Source organism: Notamacropus eugenii, chromosome 6 (genome assembly GCF_028372415.1).
Source record: "Notamacropus eugenii isolate mMacEug1 chromosome 6, mMacEug1.pri_v2, whole genome shotgun sequence".
Classification (NCBI taxonomy): domain Eukaryota; kingdom Metazoa; phylum Chordata; class Mammalia; order Diprotodontia; family Macropodidae; genus Notamacropus; species Notamacropus eugenii.
Window position 1 is genome coordinate 293,464,720 of NC_092877.1, and position 25,771 is coordinate 293,490,490.

Genomic DNA, 25,771 nt, shown 5'->3' on the forward strand with positions numbered 1-25,771 from the left:
TTAAGACTTTGCTAGTTTCAGGCTGATGAAGTTACTGACTTTTCACTTAGGTTCTGCAATGACATTTTGTTGTTGACAGAAATAGAATGATCTTTTCCTCCATAGGAAACTTTATTTTTTTCAGCAGTGGGTGATGGCTGCGTATTACTACTGTATTTTCAGTTGGAGGATGTTGCTGCCCATGCTGTCATTTTCTGTGGAAAGATCAAAATATGATCAGATATCCCAGTTGCACTTTGACCCATAACTGCTGGTTTTTGGGGTTTGCTGGTGTTACAGTACATCCTCTTAGATTTGGTATCAATATAGTATGTCAGTTCAGACTAAAACAGCTCTCTCCGTTTCTTGACCTCTCTGTTCCTGTGGTGGACCTCCTATGCTATACATCATCGTCTTAGATCATCTTTCTATGTTTCCTGAAAAAGTTTCATCTCCCTGCCCTCCATACCACTATTTTCTTTCAGTTCATGGCAAAACTACTCTTGTAGCATTAAGCTTCTATCCATTCCATTCATGGCCAGCCACAGGGATCATTATTGTGATGCCTGGGCATGATGGCAATCTCCACGTGCATGCCATGTACAAGTCAAGTAGGGGTGTTTCAGAATCTCTCTGAATCGCTACCATAGAGTTACTATAATGGACAATGGCTGAAATTCACAGTTTCACCCCACATACACATTTGCATAAACCTATACTTGCTTTTGCAATAGAATATAATTATATAATCTAAAGCAGATGGCTGAAACAAGTAATATAAATGATAGGAATTATGCAACCTATAGGAAATGTGCATTATAATTTATAGTCAACATGGAAATGTGGCTTCAATCTTTAGAATAAAGGTAAAATTAAGGTGATCTTGAAACTCTCTAGTCAATGACTACATAGTCATTAATTAGGTATTGTTATACCTAATCCAGGGTGTCTAGATATGTATGAAATTGCTTAGGTTATGGAATTATTAAAAAATCACAAATTCAATATGAAGGTAGAATTAAGGGTCAACCTGATGTCATGCCTCCTTGTATAATATCTACCTTCATTAGAAAAAACATCCTTATGATTATACATACACATATATGTCCATATATATGTATATGTCTATATCCTTATGAATTTCTTCCAAGAATCTAACATCCTGAAAAAAACCTTTTCATACCTTTAATACTAAAACATCATCTATAGTTAGCTTAAAGTTCACCTGGGAGTATAACCACAATCTAATGACTTAGAAAGTATGCAAACTGTCTGTTCATATTTGTCCATTGCAAACTGGCCTTACCAAGGAGTCAATGAGAGGGAATGGAGTTAGGTTCATAAAAAGACCCTTTTGGTTCATCAGTGTCTTCCCAAAACTGTCAAAATCAGTACAAATTGGCTAATTTGTATGTTTAATTGTCTCCTATAACACTGTCTATCCCACTCAGTTGGCAATTATTACATAATACTTTGTACTGTCACTGATAATTTTTTTATTTTCTCAACTAGATTGCAGTCTCTTCAAAGACAGAGGTCATGATTTCAAGCTTTCTTTATAAGTTCGAAGGGATGAGGAAAGGAACTGACCAGTCCTTTGACTTTATCGGTATAAGGAACCAGCTGATCAGAACACTGGCAGTAAAGTGATTTGCTTGGGGCCCCACCAGGTCTTCCTGGCTACAAGGCTGGCATTCATTCTTTATACTATATTAACTCCAACAATCTTTGAAGCACTATGTAAATTTGAATTATTACAAATCACAGAACCATTTGGTCCAGCCCCTAATATAGTATATATTGTAGATGCAGAATAAAGATTTATTGATGATGACAATAATAATGCCCAGTAACATCATCACATTGTGCCTTAGTTGCAATATTATGTTGAATTTCTTATGCATAAAAGTTCTGAATTCACTTGAAGAATGGGTCATACTTGTTTTTAAGTACTTTTTCTTCTTCTAAACGTTTTCACTCCAAAAAGATTTGCTCAGGGCTATTACTTCGCTAGGTGTTGGGCCATTTTATCAGATACTGAATCACCCTCCAAAAGAGACACTTCATAGAGAGCATAGGGATTACATTTTTTTATTCAACAAACATGCATTAAACATCTACTATACACTATTACCTCACACTGTACTAGGCTTTAAGGATGCAAAGACAAAGCCTTTGAAAAGCTTCTGTTCTATTCTATTAAAAACTAAAAGGTACCCAGATAGCTAAATATAAAATAAATGGAAAGTATTCTGGGGGCATCAGACAAGCTACATGTAGGAGTTGATCCTTTAGTTAACATATCTAAAGAGGGAGTGGTGAGCTAGGAAAACACTCTACATGGGAACAGCCTATGCAAAGGCATGGAGATAGAAGGAATTTTGTGTTTGTGGTCAATCAGTAAGCATTTATTAAGTGCCTGCTTGTATATCAGGCATCATGTCAGGCATGGGTCATACAAGGAAAGAGAAAAAGACAGTCCCTGGGAGCTCATACTGGAATAGAGACAACATGAAAACAACTATGTACAAACTAGATATATAAAGGCTAAATAAGAGATAATAAAAGGAAGGTCTCTACATTAAGGAGAATCATGAAAAGCTTCTCATAGAAGATGGATTTTAGCTGGGACTTAGAGAAATGCAGAGAAGTCAGGAGGTTAAGAAGAGGAGGGATAAGCATTTCAGGCATAGAGGACTGCCAGAGAAAATGTCTGGAGTCTGGAGATGGAGTGTCTTGTGAGAGAAATAGCAAAGAAACAAATGTCACCGGATTTCAGAGTATGTGTCAGGGACTGGAATGGTAGGAGGATGCCAGGTTGTGAAGGGTTATGAATGCCAAAACATTGTATTTGATCCTGGAGGAGATAGGGAGTCAGAATTTATTGTGCAAGGAGGGTGGGTTGACACGGTCAGATCTATGCTTTAGGAGGATTAATTTGTCACCTGAGTGGAGGATAGACTAGAATGGGGAGAGACCTGAGGTAGGAAGACCAACTAGCAGATTATTACATGAGGCGATGAGATGATGAAGTGATACGTGCCTGAACTAGAATAATGGTAGTGCCAAAAAGAGAACAGGGGGAGTAGATGATGTATGCAAACAACAACAAGGCCAATTTGGCTGAAATTCTGAGTGTGTAAGGGACAGTAAGGTTCAGTAAAACCAGAATATATGCTAGCAACAGACTGTGAAAGACTTTACATATCAAAATGAGGAGTTTGTATTATATCCTAGAGGCAAAAGGAAATCATTGGAGCTTCTTAAGAATGGCTTGGTCAGGACTGTTTTAGAAATACCAACCTGACAACTGTGTAGAAAAATGGATTGTAGAGGGGACAGACTTGAGTCAAAGAGAACTATTAGAAAGCTCGAAGAAGGAAATGGAAAACCACTTCAGTATCTTTGCCAAGAAAACCCCAAATGGTATCATGAAAAGCTGGTCAAGACTGAAACGACTAAAGGACAGCACCAATATTAGAAGCCTGCTGGAAAAATCCAGGCTTAGAGAGGATGAGGGTCTGAATAATGGTAGTTATGGTGCTAGACAAAAGTTGATTCATCTAAGTGAGATTGCGGTGGTAAAATCAATAAAACATGGTGACTGATTGGACAAGGAGGGTAAAGGAAAGTGAGGAGTAAAGGATTACTCTGAGGTTGTAAACCTGGGAAGAATAGTGGTCAAACATATGGAATTTCAGAATCGGGATGGGTTTTATTGGGAAAATGTGAAATTTATTTTGTACATGTTGACATCCAGTTGGAAATGTACAATAGGTACTTGGTGATGTAAGACTGGAGCTCAGAAGATATGTAAGAGCTGGAAGTTATCTGTGTGTCGCTGAGAGATAATGAGGTCACTAAGAAAGAGTATGCGTAGTTGGAACACTGGAACACCAGTTCATTGTTAGCGGAGTTGTGAATTGATCCAACCATTCTGGAGAGAAATTTGGAATTATGCTCAAAAGGCTACAAAAATGTGCATACCCTTTGACTCAGCAATATTGCTTCTAGGACTGTATCCCCAAGAGATTATAAAAATGGGAAAGGGTCCCACATGTACAAAAATATTTATAGCAGCTCTTTTTGTGGTGACCAAGAATCGGAAATTGAGGAGATGACTATCAATTGGGGAATGACTGAACAAGTTATGGTATATGAATGTAATGGAATCCTACTGTGCTATAAGAAATGCTGAAAAGGCAGACTTCATTAAAACCTGGAAAGACTTATATGATCTGATGCTGAGTGAAAGGAGCAGAACTAGGAGAACACTGTACATAGTAACAGCCACAATATGAGAGGACTGACTTTGATAGACAGACCTTCTCAGCAATGCAAGGTCCTAAAACATTTCCAAAGACTCATGATAGAAAATGCCATCCAATTCCAGAGAAAGAACTACAGAGTCTGAATATAGAGTGAAGCAAACTATTTTCTCTTTTCTTTGCTTTTTCTTTCTCATGGTTCCTCCCAATCATTCAAATTCTTCCATACAACACGACTAATGTGAAAATATGTTTAACAGGAATGTATACGTATGGCCTGTATCAGACTGTGTGCCCTCTTGGGGAGGGGGAAGGGGAGTGAATATTGGAAACTAAAAATAAATAAAGTAACTTAAATAAAACAGAGAAAGGTTATGTGTGTGTCTGAATATATGTGCATCTCTCTCTCTCTATGTGTGTATATATATATATATATATATATATATATATATATATATATATATATATATATATATATATATATATATATATATATATATATATATATATATATATATATATATACGGAGAGACAGAAAGAGAGATAGAGAAGAGAGAGAAAATGACCTAAGACAAAGCCTCAAGGAGTCTTGATTAGAATGTGGGATATAACATTAACCACCCAGCAAAGGAGATTTCAAGGATCAACGAGACAGGTAGGAAGACAGAACTGCCTCCAAAACCTTGGGAGGACAGACTCAATCAGGAGCGAGGATGGACAACAGTATTGAAGGCTTTAAGGGAAGTCAAGGCAGAGGAAGACAGAAAAGGGAAACAGATTTAGCAACTGAGATCACTGGGAAATGTGGAGAGAGTAGTTTCCGTTAAGTGAACAAGTGAACAAGAACAGGTTGAGAAAACAAATAGGGGTGAAAAGGAGAGACAGGGAGTGAAAATAACTTTTTCTTGGACCTACATGTGAAAGGGAAGAGAGATAGAGTATTATGGGTTAAGGGTTAAGTGAAGGGGTTTTGTTTGTTTTTTAAGGATTAGGTGAGTCACTGGCACATCTGTAGGTATCAGGAAAGTGTGTGTGTGTGTGTGTGTGTGTGTGTGTGTGTGTGTGTGTGTGTGTAAACTGTATTCTATTACATACAATGCCTTATGAAAAGCAGGATGCAGTTTTAATTCAAGAATGGATCTTTAAGACCCTGACTTCTGGGCTTTAACTTGTTTCTAGCAGAAGGAAGATCAAGCATCTATAAATTTCAATTTTGTAAAAGTTCCTCTCTCCTTCTCATGCCTCTGATCAGGATAGTATCTTCTTGAATGGATGCTTCAATAGCTACACTTAGAGTTTTAAATTTATTAACCAAGCTGGTTTCCAACTTTTTTTTTTATCAGTTCAGTTTTACTTCAGTTGCTTCCATTTTCCTGTCAAGTTCCAAATGGTATGATGAACACATTTCTTTTCTCTCCCTCTCTCTCTTTCCCCCTCTTAGGTCAGTTAGGGTAGTTAAAGAATTATAATTGTATCAGAACATATCAAAAGTGCAATTCAAATGTAAAGTGCAACTGATATTGTGATTTTGAGTGATTTTGTGAAATCCTCAATTTATAAGTAAGTACCATGTGCCTCTAAGAGGCACCTCTAGTGGTATAGGGGATAAAGAGCAGAACCCACAGTCAGTTAGCTCTGGATTCAAATCCGAGTTCTGAAAGGCATTAGTTACATGACTCTGGGCAAGTCACATAACCTCTCAGTACTCCAAGCAGCTTTCTATCAATCAAAACTATTTATTAATTGCCTACTATGTGCCAGGCACTGTGCTAAGTACTAGGGACACACACACACACACACACATACACACACACACACACACACACAAAGGCAAAAGACAGTCCTTGCTCTCAAGGAGCTCTTTTATCTCAATGAAATCAGAGATGAGGACAAAAAATACAAAACTAAAAATATATATTCAAATGTGATAAGTTGGGGCTCCTGATTTCATCCAAAATGGAGGAAGGGCATTATTCAGAAATTAAAAAAAAAACAATCGTCATACCTTTCTTTAATAGTCAAAAACAGAAAAACATGCAGACTAGACCCAAGCTTTAATAAAAGTTTGTGACTAAGCTGAGAGAGATTAATAAACAAAACACCTTCCAGTCACAGACTATGGAATCAAAAATAGCATCTTTCTATGGTATGACACACTCACTCATCTCCTTGGACTGACTACCAAACAATATCCCTCTTGGCTCTCTAAGAATAGATCTACTAATACCTGACAGACTCCAAGGCTGAGTCTCCAGGGGTAAGAGGCAACCGAAAGTGATGGGCTGGGGATTCTTTCATAGGCATACAGTTTCACATGGATTTGGGGATTTAGTATTTTCTAACATTAGTAAAAGACAGCAACAGCCTCGGAGATGGCAGCTAGTTTATGAGTGACAGATGTAAATCCTGTATCGAAAAATGAGTGATAGATAGCCTAACGAGCTACCACCAGGAGATGTGTACCCCTTAGGCAATAAGCCTTTACTCCCTCACTGCACACTCTAGTGATCAAGTATTTGTCTGCTACTTGGTCAAAAGAGCAGGCGGGAATTCATGTCAGCCTGTGCCCCAGAGCACATAAAGCTAAAAATGACAAAGCAGCTTCAGGCCCAGAAGCCTTCTGTCCAGAGTTGTTGGGCAAGGTATGAGTAAGAAACAGGGAATGACAGCAGACTTTAGGCTGAGACTGAGCTGCAGTATAAGAAAAGAACTAGGGAAAGTGGGGACTTTGAGCTATTGAAAGATCCCTGAGCTCAGGATTCCAGAAATCAAATTCTTTAAAAATTTCAGGTAGATTTTGAATCCAGGCTCCTCAGGCATAGTGTCTTATGTTGGTCATTTAGACAGCAAAGTCTTCATGTATGTTTTCTACCTGGTTTCCCCCAATATTGTGATGAAGTAAGGATAGGGGAGATATTTTGATATCCCACTTTTAGAAATGGGTAAACTGAGGTACAGAGAGCTTGTGACAATTCCAAATATGCCATTTCATGAGTAGGTAGATCAGTATGTGGGTCTATTCCAATTAATCATGGGCCTGTTTTGTTTTTCCTTTTAAACTACTATACTGACTTTCCCAGTCTAATTCCAACTCTTGGTATATAAGAAATACATATCAGATGATAACCTTTTCAATGGACCATGGTAAGTACTTGTTGATAGAAGAATTGGATCCATACAGAACATCCCCAAATCTATATTCTCCTTCATGTTCTTGCAGATGAATTGAGAATAGAAAAGGAGCCCAGCTTGGCTTTTCAGATTTATGGAGAAAGTCCCTGGTTACTATCAAAATGTCCTTTGCATCTGTGTGTATGCTTCTGAGATACTTTGAGACAAGAAGAATTGAGTGGATTGGATTAAAAGATAAGGCCTCTAGAGGATCTACTTTGCCTTGAATAAACAAAATGGGTCTGGATCTGGATTACTAAGTAACATCTGTTGGGCACCAATACCTTGCTCAGTGATATTTTCCAGAAGCGGGGACTAAGCTGCTCTGAGCTGTTGCTATTCTGGTCATGTTCTAGGCAGGCTGCAAAATTAGACACATTTCTTACCTGGAAAATTGACATGCTGCTTAAGAAAAATGTCACCAAAAAAAAAAAAATAAATAAACTTACATGTTTAAATGAGAACTTCTCCTGTACTCAATTCCTTCTAGGTCTACCCTACAAAGAGTTAGGTTAAGAATTGTAGCTTTATTTTACCTTGTTTCATGTATATAAGCACATTAATACAACCTTCGTTAGGGGAAGAAGAATTTGCCTTACTTTCTTGAAGTAGCTGTTACAGAACTGGGATCAATCAAGGTATTCAAAGCTAGAAGAGGCTTTTTAAGTCTTCCAACCCAAAACCCTTGCTTGGATTAGACAGAGAGCTAAGTCAATGAAACTGACTAGGAGAGTTAGGTAAAGAAAGCACTGTCCGGAGAGATGAGGTTTTTTGCTAACGATCTCCCAGCCGAAGTGTGACGCAGATGTGTGAGGTAATAAATATTACAAAAGAACTCATTCTCAAACTAAGGTCCTCTGTCTCCAAAAAAAATGTTCTTTCACCTGAATCTAGATTTTTTTCTCTCCTGAATCTAGACTTTTAAAATATGGTATCTAACAGTTAACAAGAGCCATGAAGATAGTGATTGTTTTCTTAGGGAAGAAACAATCTAAAACACATAATAAACCAAAAGATGACCATCCCTAAAAAGTCTAATGCCAAATCCAAAAATAAGAGGGAAACATCGATACGTAAAGGAAAAAAAAATTACCAGATAGAGAGAACATGGCACCAGAAAGTACTTCTATGATGTCTACACCTAAGACTAAGTGCATGAAAGTACTTAACGAATTCAATTTAAAGATGAAAGGGAATTCTCAGAAGAAATTAAAATTCCTCCTGGATGTATGTACCAGAAGCTTTACTTGTGATCAATATCCGGGGCCCTGGTGTTCTTTACTGTGGCCCTGGTGAACCTGGATGCTTTATAGGGCAAGCTATTAACCAGGCTGACCCTCTTCCTGGAATCCTTTTGTTTATGGCGACTCACGACCCATTTTTAGTCATATATCACTGTCTTTCTCTTCCTAGCTCCCTTGTTATGTTTTAGTTACAGAATTCAAGGCAGGTTTGCACTGTGTTATATGGAAAATAGTGAGGTCAAACAGATTTCCATCCCCCCATCTTTATTTTCTGTAATTGCATGGCATCCCATTCCTTCTCTAGCCAGCCACCTTCCTAAAGAGCTCCCTTTCTGTTTTAGTAAGCAGCTCTCTAATTGTGTCTGATTTCAAATTCCCATCTGGGAAAAGAACACCAGGGAGGTTTTCAAGCCAGCATCTTATATTAGGCAAACATGTATCTTAAATTTCTGACCCAATCAAGTCTCTATATAAGCTCCTTCATTCTATTAAGCACAAGAAATGGACCTAATCATCCAGCTTGATATACAGAAAGCTAACCCTTTGACTACAGATTACATGTATACATGGAACAGGATAATATGATTATAGATTAGACCTGGAGGTAATGTTAGAGATCATTCAGTCTAACCTCTTCATTTTACAAATGGGGAAACTGAGGCTTACAGGTAGGATGCTTCTTGCCAAGGGTCACATAGGTAGTAAGTAGCTCAGCTGAGATTTGAATGCAGGTCCTTTAACTCCGAATCTAGAGCTTTTTGTTTGACCTAATAATTTATTATTATATAATATACAATTATTACAGCATCTTGATAATCTTAATTCTGTAGGCAATAGTCTGAATTTCAGGGGAGTTAGAACAGAGGCTTAAATACTTCTTTAGTGGTTAAAAAAAATTTGCCATAATGGGAAAATTCCTTAAGTGAGAATAAAATTCACATATCTTTCTGTGAAAGCTGTAGCTGTCATTCCCTAGATAATAATACTGGAAAAAAAAACTATCATGGTTCCAGATATGGGGGGAGAGAAATAGAGAGGGAAGAATGTAAAGAAAGGGAGAGAGAGAGGAGAGGAGGGAGGGGAGAGACAGAGACAGAGACAGAGAGAGAGACAGACAGAGACAGAGAGAGAGACAGACAGAGAGAGAGAGACAGACAGAGAGAGAGAGAGAGAGAGAGAGAGAGAGAGAGAGAGAGAGAGAGAGAGAGAATAAATGGAACTTTCACATCAATATGCTTTTTCTAAAGATCTTCAAGTTCAGCAGACAAAAGACAAGGCCACTGACAGATAAAATATAAGTATACTTCCAATAAAAGCTCTTCCCTTCCCTGGTGTTCTATGACCACTTTCTTCTCCTTCTCATCCACCTAAGATTCAGAACGCTCCTTCTGCCATCTCACATGGCAGTGTTGTCAGCATTACCTGATTCATCTACTCTCATTTTTTTATTAGGGGTGTCAGAACTCTCATCATCGGACATTTCCATCTCCTCCTCACGCCGAATCCCCATGAGTTGTTCACTGTGAGCATTCCGGAGCTCCTAGAAACAAAAGAACAAGCTTTTTACAATGAAAGAAAATAAGACAACACCCATTCTCTCAACAGCCCTTTTGCTGTACCTTGGTTATCTTAAAGTAACAAATCTATGTCAATATGGAAAAAGAAATCACCTCCTCCTGCCTCCTTCTACATCTTCTCTTCTAGAAGCAACCTCTATGGAGCTTTCCTTCACTGGGACCATTGTGATGTTAAATTTTAGATATGAAATAGAGAAAAAGAGGACATATATGTCTTCCTTTACTGATTATCACTGCTGACTTTTCAGAACAATGTATTAATGGGTGTTAAACAGAAATACTATTTTAAAGCAAGATGTTATTTTTTCTCTTAAATTCACTCCCTGTACTATCTTTCTATATGTATTCTGCCCAATTTACATATAAATAAAAAGGTTCATATAAATTTCACAAGTTTTTATAGTTCACAAAATATTGTCAGGAGTCATTAAGAAGCCACTACTTTCAGTATGCTTTTAATGAGTTTTAAGGAGTGAATATGGTTTTTAATAATAATAACAACCTTGTGAAACTAAACTTTCCTATAGCTGATTAAAAACACAGAACCCATGGCTCATTTTTAAAAAAATAAGCTTCAGGTAACTCTAATGTTCTCTCATTTTCTTGTCTCTTTCCTGGACCCATAAAAGGGTACTTAAAATTTTGGGAATACGTTAATTTGGGAACTGCTTAGAGCTAAGTGTATCCTCTTGAAATATCCAGTGTCTGAGGGAAGAGGAAGGGCACATTCAGAAAGGCAAGACCCTATAAGTTTGAATATCCATTCAGGGCCTGCATAAAGCCCCATTCTTTGTCTTCTTTCAAAGAGAGCCAGGAGGGTCTCCTTTTTACTCCCCCATAATTTTAGCATATGGGTTTTTTTTGGTATGTTAACTTGCAACTTCAACTCTTAACACATCTAGCTCTATCTCTCTCTTCCCCTTTCTCCTTCTCCCTCCATCATTAAATTTTAAAAAGTATTCATACTCTTTGTTTTGACACAACAGACATCTCTGAACAAATACCCAAACAAACCTTCCTTCAAAGTCCATCCCTAAAAACACTTTATTGATTGTTGTCAGAGGAGAGGGGGTCTATTACCTCATTCTGATCACATGGCATGATCAGACACCATGATATTTGAGTACCGTGTTGTATACTGTTCCTCTCCCTCCCTTACTTTCTTTAAGTCTTCCCATGTTTCTCTGAATCCTTCCTTTTTGAAATTACTTCCTTCTGACGTGCATCATTCAAGGAGACAGAGAAAGAAAGGCCTATTCTGCCCTAAATTCTGCTGCCAGGTGTTGAACAAGGGATGTTACACCATGATTAGGCTGGTGCTTTATAAGTGGTAGACAGCTAATTTTTCTATTGACAAAGGGCCCAATTCCCAAAGAGGTGGCTTAAAAATATTTGAAACAAGGAAAAGTCAGGTAGAAAGAATAAATAGGGCAGAAAGGGCCAGTTGTTTATTCCCCACAATTAATGATAAAGAGTCATACAGTAGCTGTTGCTCTGGGAGGTGGAGAGGGAGGAAGAAATGAAAAAAAAAAAAACACAAAAAACCTGAGGGTGTTTCCACAGGGTGCCTCTGGGTTCAGCAGTAAATCACTAGTAAATTCCAATAAGTCTGTAAAGGTGTTGCAGATAATTAACAGATGCTGTACATGGGGAGGCTGAAAAATCAAGCCAATTATCAAGCTTGTATGCAACTGAGAAATTATCCACAATGTAAGTTGCAAACTGGTATTTAATCAATTAAATGGCACACAGGGAAAAAAAATCAAAGGTAATTTCTAATTCTGTTTCATAACGGAGAGCAAATGGGAGTAGGTGGGAAGGGTTGGGATATTACGAGGGCCCTTTAAAAGATGGGACATTGCTTTTTCATGGTTTCTCCCATTCGTTTTAATTCTTTTATGCAACATGACTAATACGAAAATGTGTTTAATAAGAATGTATGTGTAGAGCCCATATCAGATTGCATGTCGTCTTGGGGAGGGAGGGAGAAAAAATTTAAAACTTATGGAAGTGAATGTAAAAATAAATAAATTGAAAACTGTAAAAAAAGAAAAGATGGGACACTGGCATGATCCACAACTGAAGAGCATTCAGTAGGCGGGGAATATATATTTTTCTACCCCTCTTACAGAGGTGGAAAACTCAGCCATCTTCCTAAGACACCCAGAGTGTCCTCTCCTCTGGAGCCATCAGGATTTTGTTGGGGGTTGAGATTTGGAGAGGGTATAATGGGGCGGAAAGGAGGGAAAAGTGCATTTGAACAAATCAGCACACAGGGAACAATCAAGAAAAAAAAGATATAAGAAAACATCTGTTTCTGGCCGACGTTCTCAAGCTAGTGACAGGAGTTGAAAAAGGGTATCATTCAGCACCTCCTTGCTTTTCTCTTCCATTATAAAAGTTTTGTTTTTAGAGTAAGGGAAATGATCTAGCTACTTTCAAGTCCAAGAAATATTTTTATGGATTCCCACTTAGTCTTTCATAATCCTTGCATCTGTTTATTTCACTGCACATGGCTACTTGACCCCTCCTGTAAAGCAGTATTTGAGATTTGAATTCAAGATGTCTATTCAAGAGTATCTCTTATACTTCTCTAGTTTCTGGAAGATCAAAGAAGAAACCCCATCTTCATTTTCCCCATAATGCAATCCAGAGGAACATAATTTTATCAGTCATCACCTTCTAAAGTATGTGTGAAGTTAAAAAAAAGAAGTCCTTAACAATAAATTGTAGTAGCATTTTAAGTGTCCCATTATAGTGAAGTCATTTGGTATTCCCCATAATAACAGTGATAATAAAGAATTCATTTGGTATTCATGTGGATGTTACATCTAGTGCCATTGGTATTCAACTGTAATTTAGCATTAGTTAATGGGCACTTAAAATGCTACCCAAATAATTTATATCATAGCACTCTGTTGTTTCTCAAACTACACTTTAAAAAATTGTGCTCCAAAATCATTAAATAAGTATACCTTACCTTCTAAAGTTTTGATTTTGAAACGGGGAAAAATCATTTTGAGAACCGTAATATTAACATGCTGTGCTAGGAATGGAGAAGCATCTGGATGAAATTTTTTCTTGTTAAGATAAAAGAAAGAAACAAAGATAAACAGTGTACTTACTTTTTTTTTTAAAGTACAGGTTCATAGCGTACACTACTACATGGCTGAATTAAACATGGAAACTGGAAGACCAATGACTAGAAACACACAGCAGTGCTTCCCAGGTGATAGAGGTGGCATCTCAGAGTTTTAGTATCTTTCCCCTCATGTTTAAAATGTCAGGGGACGAGCGAGGGAGCCATTCTTTTAGCCTGATCAGTCCCTTTGGATTTCTCCCAGAGAGACTTGTGTTTAATAGAAGTGACTAATAAATAAAGGAGACACAGATGGAAAGAAATACTTGTCATCTTTGTACTCTGACAAAATCACAAACCTCCATCACTAGAGACAGCACTTAAAATGACCAAAAAACAAACAAAAATCTCCACACACAAACAAGGTGCAAATATGAAAACTTATATCTTAATTTAAAATACTTTGGTGAACAGAGGTTCTTGCTTGATTTCCAAACTAATTACTAGCAGAAAGGTTGAAAACTATAATAATATTTCTCTTTCATAGAAGAAAATCACTCTGTTCTCCAAGTGTTAATTCAGCCGCTTTTCTGGATATGGAACAAATCTTTGCTGGCTTTGGAGCAGATAATGAGATTGCACAATGATGGGTGGATTTGCCTTGCCGGCTGTAACTAGCAAGGGGTAGCTGCAGCCACACTATTCTGGGCCAATCCAGCTGTGTGATGGTGGTTAAAACAAAATAATAAAATCACCAACCTCAGAATGCTTTCGCCAAATGTCTATGTTCTTGCGCTGAGCTTTCGAGAAATGGTCCCAAGCTTTCTGTCTGGCAGAAGCGTTGAATACGGCCACAATCTGCTCAACTTTGGTGAACAAGGAAGTCAAACAAGACAAGTAATTTATGTTGTGATCACTATAGTGAGGCAAAGCAAAGACACAAGGAGTCTATGGATGGTGTCATTATTGAGACGACATCATCGATAGTCATCCAATCACGTGCCTTTTGTACTTACATTTTATCAAGGTTGGGGATGTCTCCCTTCAAGTCTGTCTCCATAACTTTAGTTCACATCAGTTTTTAATGTGGCCTAAACACTTCATGGGCAGCTGTCCTAAGTACCTTTGGCTAACATTTTAAGATATGAATGCCTCATCTATCCATCCATCTGTCCTCACATCGAGATTTATAATGTCTAGGCTGGGAGCTGGAGGTAGAGAAAGGGAGAGGAGCTGCTGAATGAGAAGGCAGACATCTCTGACTTCCTACATGCTATGACCTCAGTGTGCCAATGACAGTTCTGAAAGGACCATAGCTGAGGTGGATTTAATTCAGCCAATTCATTTTTAAGCACCTCTTCTCTCATTCACAATTTCCATTTTTACTCTCGAGTTCCCCACTGATGTCCCATTGTGGTGCTCCCAAATGCACCCAACCCAAAGATCCTATTGAAAAAATTAGAGTCAATACCTCTTCTTCAAGGCAAGAAAAAGCCAAGCTTTCCCAGCTGGCTCACCCAACTCATTGCATTGGCATGCAGATTTCATTTACATACCTTCTGAGCCCTCCATAGTTCATCAGGGCTACATACCATTGGCTATTATTCTATTATCACTTTCATAAAGCTCCCCTCCCTCTGGCTCCCAAACCACTTTAAGTTCTAACTTTGTCTCCCTGACTTCATTTAGCACCTGTGTGGCTTCCAGGCACGGTGCAATTGAAAAGATAAATATCGAGTAGTATCCGTTAACTACACTACCCAGAGAAAAGACTGAGCCATTAGTATTATGTGCTAGGGATTACGCCCAGCCAAATGTAAGCCAAACGTATGTTTTAAAAACCATTGGTTTTAACAGGAAAGGGAAATTAAAGATTTTTTTTAAGAATTAAAGGGACACAGAATGAACTGTTAGAATTAAAAATTAAAGGGATTCATGTGGTCCCTGAATCGAGGTGCACATCTGAACTTTTCAATGATTAATTGTGAAGACATAGCTTATTATCTTCCTGTTGAAGCTAAAACCTGCTGTAAATCTTTATTAGGTAATTTCAAAGGCTCTATTCAGAAAAATAAGTAAAAGAATACATCTGTAAAAGGACAAGATGTTAACAAGATTTCTGACATTCTGGCAAAATGTCATGTGCCAAGAATGTCTACAATGATACAATAATCCCCAAAAGAGGGACCAAAAGAAATAATGACCACAGCAAAATTCCACAAATTTAAAAGAGAGAGAGAAAGACAGAGACAGAGAGAGACGGAGACAGAGAGACAGAGCATATAAAAATGTTCAAATAAATATTAGGTAGAATGGGATGGAAAATGAGGGAAAAGATGTCTTCATTCATACGACACAGTTTTTAACTTGTTCTTTCATTCAAATATTATTTCAGAATACTGGGGTTTTTCTCATAGAAGCTTTTATATTTACTATGGGTTTTTTTGCCTCTAATCTCAAAACCCAGTCTTCTTATTTATCAAACCTTATCATAATGTCAAATAATGCATTAACTTAACTCAATTTTAATGGAACAATTTCTCATCAATTCAGATCCATGTTTCCCTCAGGGCCCCCTGTGATGCTAGACGTGGCCCCTCTTTTGTCTTGCTCCCTCTCTCTACACAGATGCCAGGGCATTCATGGCAGACTGCCTCAAGGACAGTCTGCTGTGACCAATGAAAGCTGTTCTTACCTAGAAGGAAACACAGAATTCTACAGATAGGTGTGAAGGCAGAACTAGTGACTAATATATAGTTTTGATTCTATCCTGGCTCATGTTCATCTTGGGTTCTCCCGTTCCTGGGTGGTGTATTTTGGCCACATTGAACATATATTTTACAGCTGCTAAGGAACACAGTATTTGGGATGTGAGTCAGTCAGTCAATTAACTTCTACTATGTGCCAGGCACTAAGCTATGTACTGGAGATACAAAGAAAGGTAAATGACAAGAACATTACCAGATAAAAAATAAAAAAAATTCATGCCTTCATGGAGCTCAGTCTAAAGCCGACCTGCTAAAGGATTCTGGGCAGAAAATATCCTCTACATTTTTCATGGATCACCAAAAATCCTTAGGCATTTCACAAGCAGTCCACAGGCTGCAGGTTGTGCAGACCTGGTCTAAAGGTATGGTGGTAAGAGATCCAGCTTAGAATTAGGAGACATGGGTTTGAGTCTCGGTTTGGTCACTTGACAGTTAGTTATGTGACCTCTGGAAAGTCTTTTTATCTCGGCCTCATTTTGTCTCATTTAATAAAATCAGATGATCTCAATTACTCTCTGACTCTAAAATTCCATTCCATTCAAGAGCCATTTATTTAGCACCTGCTGTATACAGAGTTATGTGCTAGAGGAGACAGAAAGTTTAGACAAGACCAGGTTTCATGGAGTTTGCAGCTTTGCTTTGAAGACAGATATTATATGTGATTTTAAAAAAATCCTAAGTTTTCAATACCACAGATGTTTATGATTTAGAGAGGGATAAGTACACACTGTAAAGGAATAGTGTCCTGTCAACACAGAGGTGCAAAGAGTCTAAAAAGCATGGACTTGGCAGAGGTTATGGCCTGGAGGAGCTGTATTACACTCCATCTCCCTTATGTGTAGTTGAATGATGACTAGGCTTAGGGATTAGACAGAACTAAGGCACTGTCTTGCCAAGAAGACTCAAGAACACCTAGGGATATCAAGCTGACTTGAGTTTTCAATAATAAAATAATGTTTGGAGGATTTAAAAAGGTCCATACACTCAGAAATGCTGGGTTACCCTTCTATTTTATGGCAGAGAAGGGTAACAGAAGGGTCAAAGAAAGGGAAATATTGTTATTGCAATCAGAAGGAAAAGCAGTGGAGTTGTGCGGTCAGGAAAGCAACAGCTACTACCAAGAACCCCAACAGTCAGTAAACATTTATTAGGGACCTACTATAGAAATGTAGGTGGTGCAGAGAATAGAGTGCCTGGGGCCGGCAATCAAGAAGACTTGAGTTCAAATCTGGCTCACACATTTACTAGCTATATGACCCTGGGCAAGTCACTTGACCCTGTTTGCCTCATTTTCCTCATCTGTAAAATGGGGAAGAAAATGGCAAACTCTTTCAGTATCTTTGCCAAGAAAACCCCATGGATATGGTATGCTATGGTCTATAGGGTCACGAAAAGTCAGACTCAATCAAAAGACTGAATACCAACAACATCCTGCACATGGTAGGCGTTTAATAAATGTTCATTGACTGAATAACTGATTTTATAGATGAAGGAAGTGAGGCCCTGAGAAAGTAAGTCTTTGTCGAGTTCATAGATATGAGAAAGGTGGAATTTTACCCTAGGCTTTCTGACAGTGTTAAGGTTAAATATATTTACTTTTTCATTCCTAGACCAACAGGGATGGATCTAATTAGCTTACTAAATGGATGAACTAATCTGTCCAAATTATTAAATTCTTTCACAAAAATACCATCTTCCTCTCATGGAGTTCTGTGGAGCAAGGGTGGAGATTTGGCTGATTATAATGGCCTTTGATTTGGTGTCCGTAAGCAGATGTTCCCAGATGTTTAAGTTTTGCTTGGAATGCCTGTATAGTATAATTTAACTGTTATACAGAGAAGTCAAACAGATCCAGTGGTGAATGACTAGATTCCAAAACAGGAAAATAATTACTGCTAAAATGCAAGAGTTCTTTCTGAACAACTGAATGTTCCCTGTAGAGTGTTTCAGATGAGTGCAGTTTAATTGTCACTTAAACAGCAAAGCACTACTCTGGTAGATACTTATGTTCCAGTAGACTTTCAAAGGTGATAACATCCCAAAGTATCAGACTTGACCATAACATACAACAAATGGGCAGGAAAAGGTGGCGAATGCTATCAAGAATTCATTGATAATTACTGTCTTGGGATTGTACATCAGTGTGTTGAGAATCCCTCAAAGTCTGCCCTCAGGAAAGAATGTTGTAGGTTTCAGATAGATTGTTGGATCTGGAGTCAGGAAGACTTGAATTCAGATCCACCTATATGACCCTAGGCAAGTCACTTAACATCTGTTTGGATCAGTTTCCTCAACTATAAAATGGTGACAATACCTTGATGTAAAGATCAAATGATGGAATAGAATATCTGAAAAGTATTTAGTACTGTGCTTGGCAGGATCTATATAAATGTGAGTTATTATTATTATATTATATTATTATTATTGTTTTGTGTAGTCAGTATAAAAACTTCTCCACTTACAGAGCAAGCAACCACATCTCTGCCTTAGCAGACAGTTTTGTTAGCTCTCATGGCCAAAAGACCTGAGGAGACTCTGAGCTAAGCAAAACTGGTCTTCAGATGGCAGTCACCTAGTCTATCACTGTGGTCGTATGGAAAACATTTCTATTTTTGATGGGGTCTGCTCTAGCTGAGATTCCATTGGTACTATCTTTAAAAACCTAAGGTCACCTCTCTACCATCATGAGGCACCAGAGCCAAATTTTAATGGATGCCATGCATATACCTACATATATATATATATACATATACATATCTATATCTATATCTATATATATATATATACATATCTATATCTATATCATAAGATCATAAGTCTAGAGCTGGAAAGGACCTCAGGGGCTAGCTGCACCAATCTCTTCATTTTACATGAGGAAACTGAGACTGAGGTTGAGGGTTAAATGACTCATTGAAGTCACATGGGCAGTAAGCATCAGAGGCATTAGAAACCAGTACCTTTGACTCCAGAACCAGTGTTTTTTTCCACTATACATGTACATATACACATACATGTACACATAAGCATGTATGTTGCACATACACACAACAATATAACACATGTGCATAATATACATATATCATTTGTATATACACAAACATGTGTACACATGCATATATGTCTGCACACATGTTACATGGCATGGCACAGCAGAATATATTCTATATATTAATGTAATATTTTATATATATGTATACATAAAATGTTTATATAGTGAATATATATTTGTGTATATATAGGAATGAGGAGAGACAACAAAAAATGGGAAAATAGGAAGGAAAATAGGTTCAGAAAGGTCATAGAGATTATAAACAGCTGAAGAGAAAGCAAATACCACTAGGTCAGGTCTTCTGTCTTCAAATCAAGTGCTCTTTTGACTCCATCCCATTTTTTGCCCTCTTCCTCTAGTTCCCCTTATAAGACCAAAGCTTAGCAGATAAATCAAGTCAACTGTTGTTTTGAGATACTGTGGGAGGTATACAGGGCCACGGAACTGGAACTGAAAGAACTTTATAGGCAATCTGATAGTACTTAACACAGTGCTTGACACATAGTAGGGGCTTAATAAATATTTATTGACTGATGAATTAAAATAATTTTTTCTTTTAGAGGTAAAGAAATACTCATACCCAGAGAAGTGAGGGGTCCTGGAAGCCAGCTGCATAGCAAAAAGTGGACAAGCTTTGCAAAAAACTGAAGCTCGCATTCCACAGATCCTCCCTTTCTTCCTCTCCCATGCCCCCCAGTACCTTCCAGACTCCCAGCCTTAGCTAAATATCTTAATCTATTCATTGGATAATATCTTTAATCCTTTCAGCCCTCCAAATATCGGGAGAACTGGATTAAATCTTTACGAGCAGGAGGACTGTCTTAAACAAAGTACCTTCATTTCTGTTTTTAATACCATCAGTGCTTAGAGTAGAGACTCACTTCTGTAGGGTTCAGAAGGGATTTTTCTTTGAGAGATAAAAATTTCCAAATTCCCCAGGAAGAGCTCTTAAGAGCTTGTCAGACACAAGAAACAAATGAACTAAATTAGAATCCACCTGAGGTTTTCTAGTGTTTGTTACTGGGTTTTTTGTTTTGTTTTGAAGTCAAATAGCCCAAGGAAGGATAGAGAAGGACAAAGAGGCCAGCAACAGGGGCAGAGAATTTTAGATGGAGCGATTGGAAGGATACAAAGAAGTTCCAGTGGAATAATTAAAATGAAGAGAGGACAGACAGAAGAATGTGTGAAAGTCAAGAGGAGAGGTCTAAGCAGTTTGACATCCCATTACTGAAAGCCTCTGCAAAGAGTCTCAGACAAAACTTAAGTGCAGTCTGGCTCTGGGTTCTGAGAACACAGGAGCCTGCCAATCAGTCTGGCAGGCTGCCCAGTAAACAAGGAATTAAAGAAGTCAGACCTTGGCATTATGGAGGGATAGATGAGAATTTCAAGGTCAGCTTGGGCGGGAAAGAAGCATACTGTGGCATTATCTTGAGAGGGTAAAAAGGAGAGTCTTGTGACATTCATATTTGTTACAGCCTTGTTAAACCTGTGGGCCAAACATGGACTAATATCAGATATACTTCTGATGCTGCTGGCAGTGTGCTATACTATAATTTAGGCATGAGGAGGCTGGATATTTGGCTCACTCTGGGAATAGGAAGGGGAGAGGGGAAAGAATGAATACTGAGGCCAGGGCCCTAAGACTATCCCTTCTCTGCCCTTAGGGGCATGTACATGTGATGCTTCCAATATCCAAGAGTGGAAAATATGAGGGGGAGGGCGTTAATTTAATCCCACACAGTCTCTGCCAAAGTTTGTTCTGACATTAGGAGTTCTTTCATTAGGGTTGCCTCCCAATATAGGTATATGTGTGAGTATATGTATGCACAATACACATATACATGCATACAGATATATGCACACATGTATATGTGCTCACATGTGTACACACATGTGCACAGAACACACATGTGTGTGGCATAAACCACATGTACACATACAAATGTCCTGTATGCATGTGCCAGCCTTGAAGGAATTTAAAATCTAATAGAAGTGACACAAATAAGTAAGATAAAAGGGATAATATGATTAGTGTGAGTAATGCATAGAGGTCATGCCCTAAGGATCTCACTATTTTGGGACAGTCCTGTTCTGTCACCAGAGATTTTGACTCTTCAAGGGTTTTAGAGGGCTTTGCCACTGACTCTGTGATCTTACAAGAAATGACCACCTCTCTTTTTCTATCTTTCTAAAATGAAATGGGGGGTGGGGCAGCTAGTGAATAGAGTACTAGCCCTGAAGTCAAGAGGACTTGAGTTCAAATCTGGCCTCAGACACCTGATACTTGCTAACGATGTGACTCTACCCAACCCCAACTGCCTTGCCTTTATCAAAAAAATAAAATAAAATTAAGCAGAGTGGGTGATAGGACTGAAGGAGGCTAGATCAGGCTTTCTCACCATCCCTTCTAGGTTAATGGGTCTATGACTAACATCTCCCTAAGTTGCCCTATTGCCTTCAAACGTGGAAATCTTGAAATACTCTGCCTCATTTGTAGTCATCCTTTCTTCAAAATGGTACTCTCCCATATAAGTTCCCTTTCATCTCAAATGTGAGGACTTTTCTTGCCTTTTGAGTGTCACAAAGAATTAAGAGAAAATATGGTGGGCAGCTTGAAAGAAGCAGTTCGAGTGTCATGGAAATACAATCAGGATAATACAGGATCTGGCAGCTTCTGCATTGAGGGATAAAAGGGCTTGGAATGGGATATTCCAGAAGTCAAAGGAACTGGGGTTAAAACCAAGAATCACCTACCCAGCAAAACTGAGTATAATACTTCAAGGGAAAAAATGGTCATTCAATGATATAGAGGACTTTCAAGCATTCTTGATGAAAAGACCAGAATTGAAGAGAAAATTTGACTTTCAAACACAAGAATCAAGAGAAGCATGAAAAGGTAAACATGAAAAAGAAATCATAAAAGACTTTCTAAAGTAGAACTATTTATATTCCTACATGGAAAGATAGTATTTGTAGCTCTTGAGACTTTTCTCAGTATTGGAGAGGGAACAGATTGAGTTGAATCAAAAGAGACAATATCCATAAAAAAAAAATAAAATTAAGGGGTAAGAGAGGAAAATATTGGGAGGAGAAAGGTAGAAATGGAATGGGGCAAATTATCACTCCTAAAAGAGATAAAAAGCTTTTTCAATGGAGGAGAAAAGGGAGGAGGGTGAGAGGGGAAAAGTGAAGCTTACTCTCTTCACATACGGCTTAAGGAGGGAATAACATGCTCACTAAATTTTGTATGAAAATCTGTCTTACACTATAGGAAAATAGGGGAGAAGGGGACAAGTGGGGTGAGGGGGATGATAGAAGGAAGGGCAAATAGGAGAAGGGAATAATGAGAAGTAAACACTTTTGGGAAGGGACAAGTCAAATGAGAGAACAGAAAAAAAGCAGGGGGACAAGGTAGGATAGAGGGCAATATAGTTAGTCTTACATAACATGACTATTATGGAAGTATTTTGCAAAATGACACATACACAGCCTGTACTGAATTGCTTGTCTTCTCAGTGGGGATGAGTGGGGAGGGAGGAAGGGAGAGAAGTTGGAATTCAAAGCATTAGAAACAAATGTTGAGAATTGTTATTGTACATAACTGGGAAATAAGAAATACAGGTAATGGGGTATAGAAATTTATCTTGCCCTACAGGAAAAGAGAGAAGATGGGGATAAGGGGAGGGTGGGCCATGATAGAAGGAAGGGCAGATTGAGGGAAGGGGTAATCAGAATGCAAGGTGTTATGGGGTGGGGGGAGGGGAGAGATGGGGAGAAAATTGGAACTCAAAATTTTGTGGAAATGAATGTCGAAATCTAAAAATAAATAAACAAACTATTAAAAAAGACACAAAGAATCAAGAACACACCATTTTCTTTCTAAGGTGACTTCAAGGACACTTCATTTGTCTCCAGTTAAAAACCAACTTTTTAAAAAAATGAGTTCTGGATTTGTTCCAGAACATTTGTTATGTGTCTAAGTCTGTTTCCCTCAATCCACTTTCTGCAGCAGAACAGAGCAGAATTAACTTGGGCTTGGGAATCAGGAGATGTCCACGTTCCATTTCTACCAACAGTACTTGTTAGCTATGACATCATGAAGAGGTCAGTTAAAACTCTGGTTTTTTGTAGTACCTACTTCAAAGGACTATAATGTGAGATTATTGGATCATAGAGTTGGGAGGAGTCTCTTATGCAATGGCTTTATAGGCCACTAGATACCCCTGTAGAGGTCTAGGCCTGGAATCAGGAAGACCTTAGTTCAAATCCAACCTTGGACCCTAATTGTGTGACTCTGGGCAAGTCAATCAATTTCTGTATACTTCAGCTTCCTCTACTATAAAATGGGAATTATAATAGAACCTAGATCACAGAGTTGTTGTGAGAATTAAACAAGATCACTATAAAGTACACTATCTGACACACTACATATATATATATTCTATTTTTCCTCTCATTTGATACATGAGGCTTAAGGAGCACAAAGGTCAAATTCCACTGTACCTCACTGCCTCTTCATGATAAAATCTGCAAAGCACTTTGCAAACTTTCCAGGGCTGGTGCTCTATCACAAAGTGGTACCACCACTTTGCAAACTTTAAAGGCACTATATAAATGTTAGTTTATCATCATCATCATCATCATCATCATCATCATCATCACCACTATTGTTATGATTCTAGTTAACAACCATTTCCTTTTCAATCCTTTACACAATCAAATACCTAGGACACTGACAGTTTTCAGTGCCCAGAACTGAATATTTCTTACCTGAATTGCTTTGTTTTAATGGACATCTCTTCAGATAAATCTTGGAACTGAGTAGGCTAGTGAATTGGTTTCTCCTCTTAGTTTCTCTATTCCTACCACTGCACTTTTAGAATAGCTTTAAAATGCTAATATTATAATGGCATGACTTTCTTGAGAATATGCATTTAGGACAAGAGTCTTAAAAATTAAATAAGGCTGCACATACTCCATGGACAGGCACTCTCAGAATCCAAACGATCTTGACTGCTTACCCCAAGAAATGGAAACGTTTGCCTTCATATCACTGTCTCAAAGGGTTTCTTTTTTGTTTTAAGAATTATTTAAACCAGACATTGTTGCTCTGAGACCAGAAAGGCATCTTTGGGGGGAAAAATACTTTTGTGGAGAAAGAAAGACTCTGCAGAGCTGCTACAACAGTTATATGGGAACTTTCCTCTGTGGATGAGCTTTATAGATGATGGCCACAAATGTTGAAAAAACATTTTAACACTTCATAAAATTCTCTTTGGACAGCAGAGCAGAGGAGCCAAATTTCCCTTGGTGGGAATAAAAATGTTTATCTGCAGTGTTCCTAAGAGATAACTGATTTCAAGGAGTGCTCCACATTCAGAAGAAATGTGGAAGAGGCCACAAATCTGGCTGAAGGGGATAACAGCATACCCCCAGATATCGGAAACACCTCACATTTCACTCTTTTGATTTCCGCATCCCCAGATCCTTTTACAGACTAACTTCAAGAAGCAAGGTGAGGTAGCTCATGGAGAAAAAGATCAAAGAATCTCACTGCTCTCCATCGACAATAATTTTGGCCCCAATTGATCTCAATTGCATGTTGCCAAACTTGAATGCTCCGAACAGAAATGTGACTTTAGCCTGCAATGCCTTATTTAAAACAGACCTGAGAAACGTGCATGGAATAACATCTAGTTTGTTGTATACACTATTCCCTGATCTCACTGAAATATTTGATACCATACAGTCTGAGCTCTGGTAAATACTAGCAAAAACCAGATTTTACATACTACAGCAAATTATAGTATGTTAAAACTGAAAAATATAGAGTCACCCCCCCTGCAGGACATAGAGATATCCCCCAACACCTTCATTTTACAAATATTTTGTGTCAGATAAATGTTGGAGAAGATGTGCAAAAGTTGGAACACTAATTCAGTGTTGATGGAACTGTGAGCTGATCCAAACATTCTGGAAAGCAATTTGGAACTATGCCCAAAGGGCTATAAAAATGTGCTAGAGCTGTATCTCAAAGAGATCATAAAAATGGGAAATGGCTCCACATGTACAAAAATATTTCTAGCAGCTCTTTTTGTGGTGGCCAAGAAGTGGAAATTGAGGAGATGCCCATCAATTGGGGAATGGCTGAACAAGTTGTGGTATATGAACCTAACGGATTACTATTGTGCTTTAAGAAATGATGAACAGGCGGACTTCAGAAAACCCTGGAAAGATTTATATGAACTGATGCTGAGTGAATTGAACAGAATCAGGAGAACTTTACACACAGTAACAGCCACAGTATGTGAGGACCGTTTCTGATAGACTTAGCCCTTCACAGCAATGCAAGGACCTACAACATTCCCAAAAGACTCGAGGCAAAATGCTATCCACATCCAGAGAAAAAACTATGGAGTCAGAATGCAGAATGAAGCAGGATATGTTTTGTTTTGTTTTGTTTTGTTTTCTTTCTCATGGTTTCTGCCATTTGTTATAATTCTTCTATTCAATATGACTAATGTGAAAATGTGTTTAATAAGAAAGTATTTGTAGAGCCTATGTCAGATAACATGTTCTCTTAGGAAAGGAGGGAGAGAAAATTTAAAACTCATGGAAGTGAATGTTGAAAACTA

General features: G+C 38.1%; 1 protein-coding gene across 4 annotated transcripts in view; it reads right to left on the reverse strand.

The window, feature by feature from the left end:
• ENOX1 (ecto-NOX disulfide-thiol exchanger 1) overlaps nt 1-25,771 on the reverse strand; it is a 341,922-nt gene that overhangs the window by 131,965 nt on the left and 184,186 nt on the right. For 3 of the 4 annotated variants that reach the window (XM_072617157.1, XM_072617156.1, XM_072617158.1), the window contains 2 exons: nt 14,079-14,185; nt 10,086-10,203 (listed from right to left, as the gene is read on the reverse strand). The exons of the other annotated variant lie outside the window; for it this stretch is intronic. In XM_072617157.1, coding sequence (XP_072473258.1) covers nt 10,086-10,203; nt 14,079-14,185 — 225 coding nt within the window. The remainder of the gene's footprint in view (nt 1-10,085; nt 10,204-14,078; nt 14,186-25,771) is intronic. 4 annotated transcript variants of the gene reach the window in all.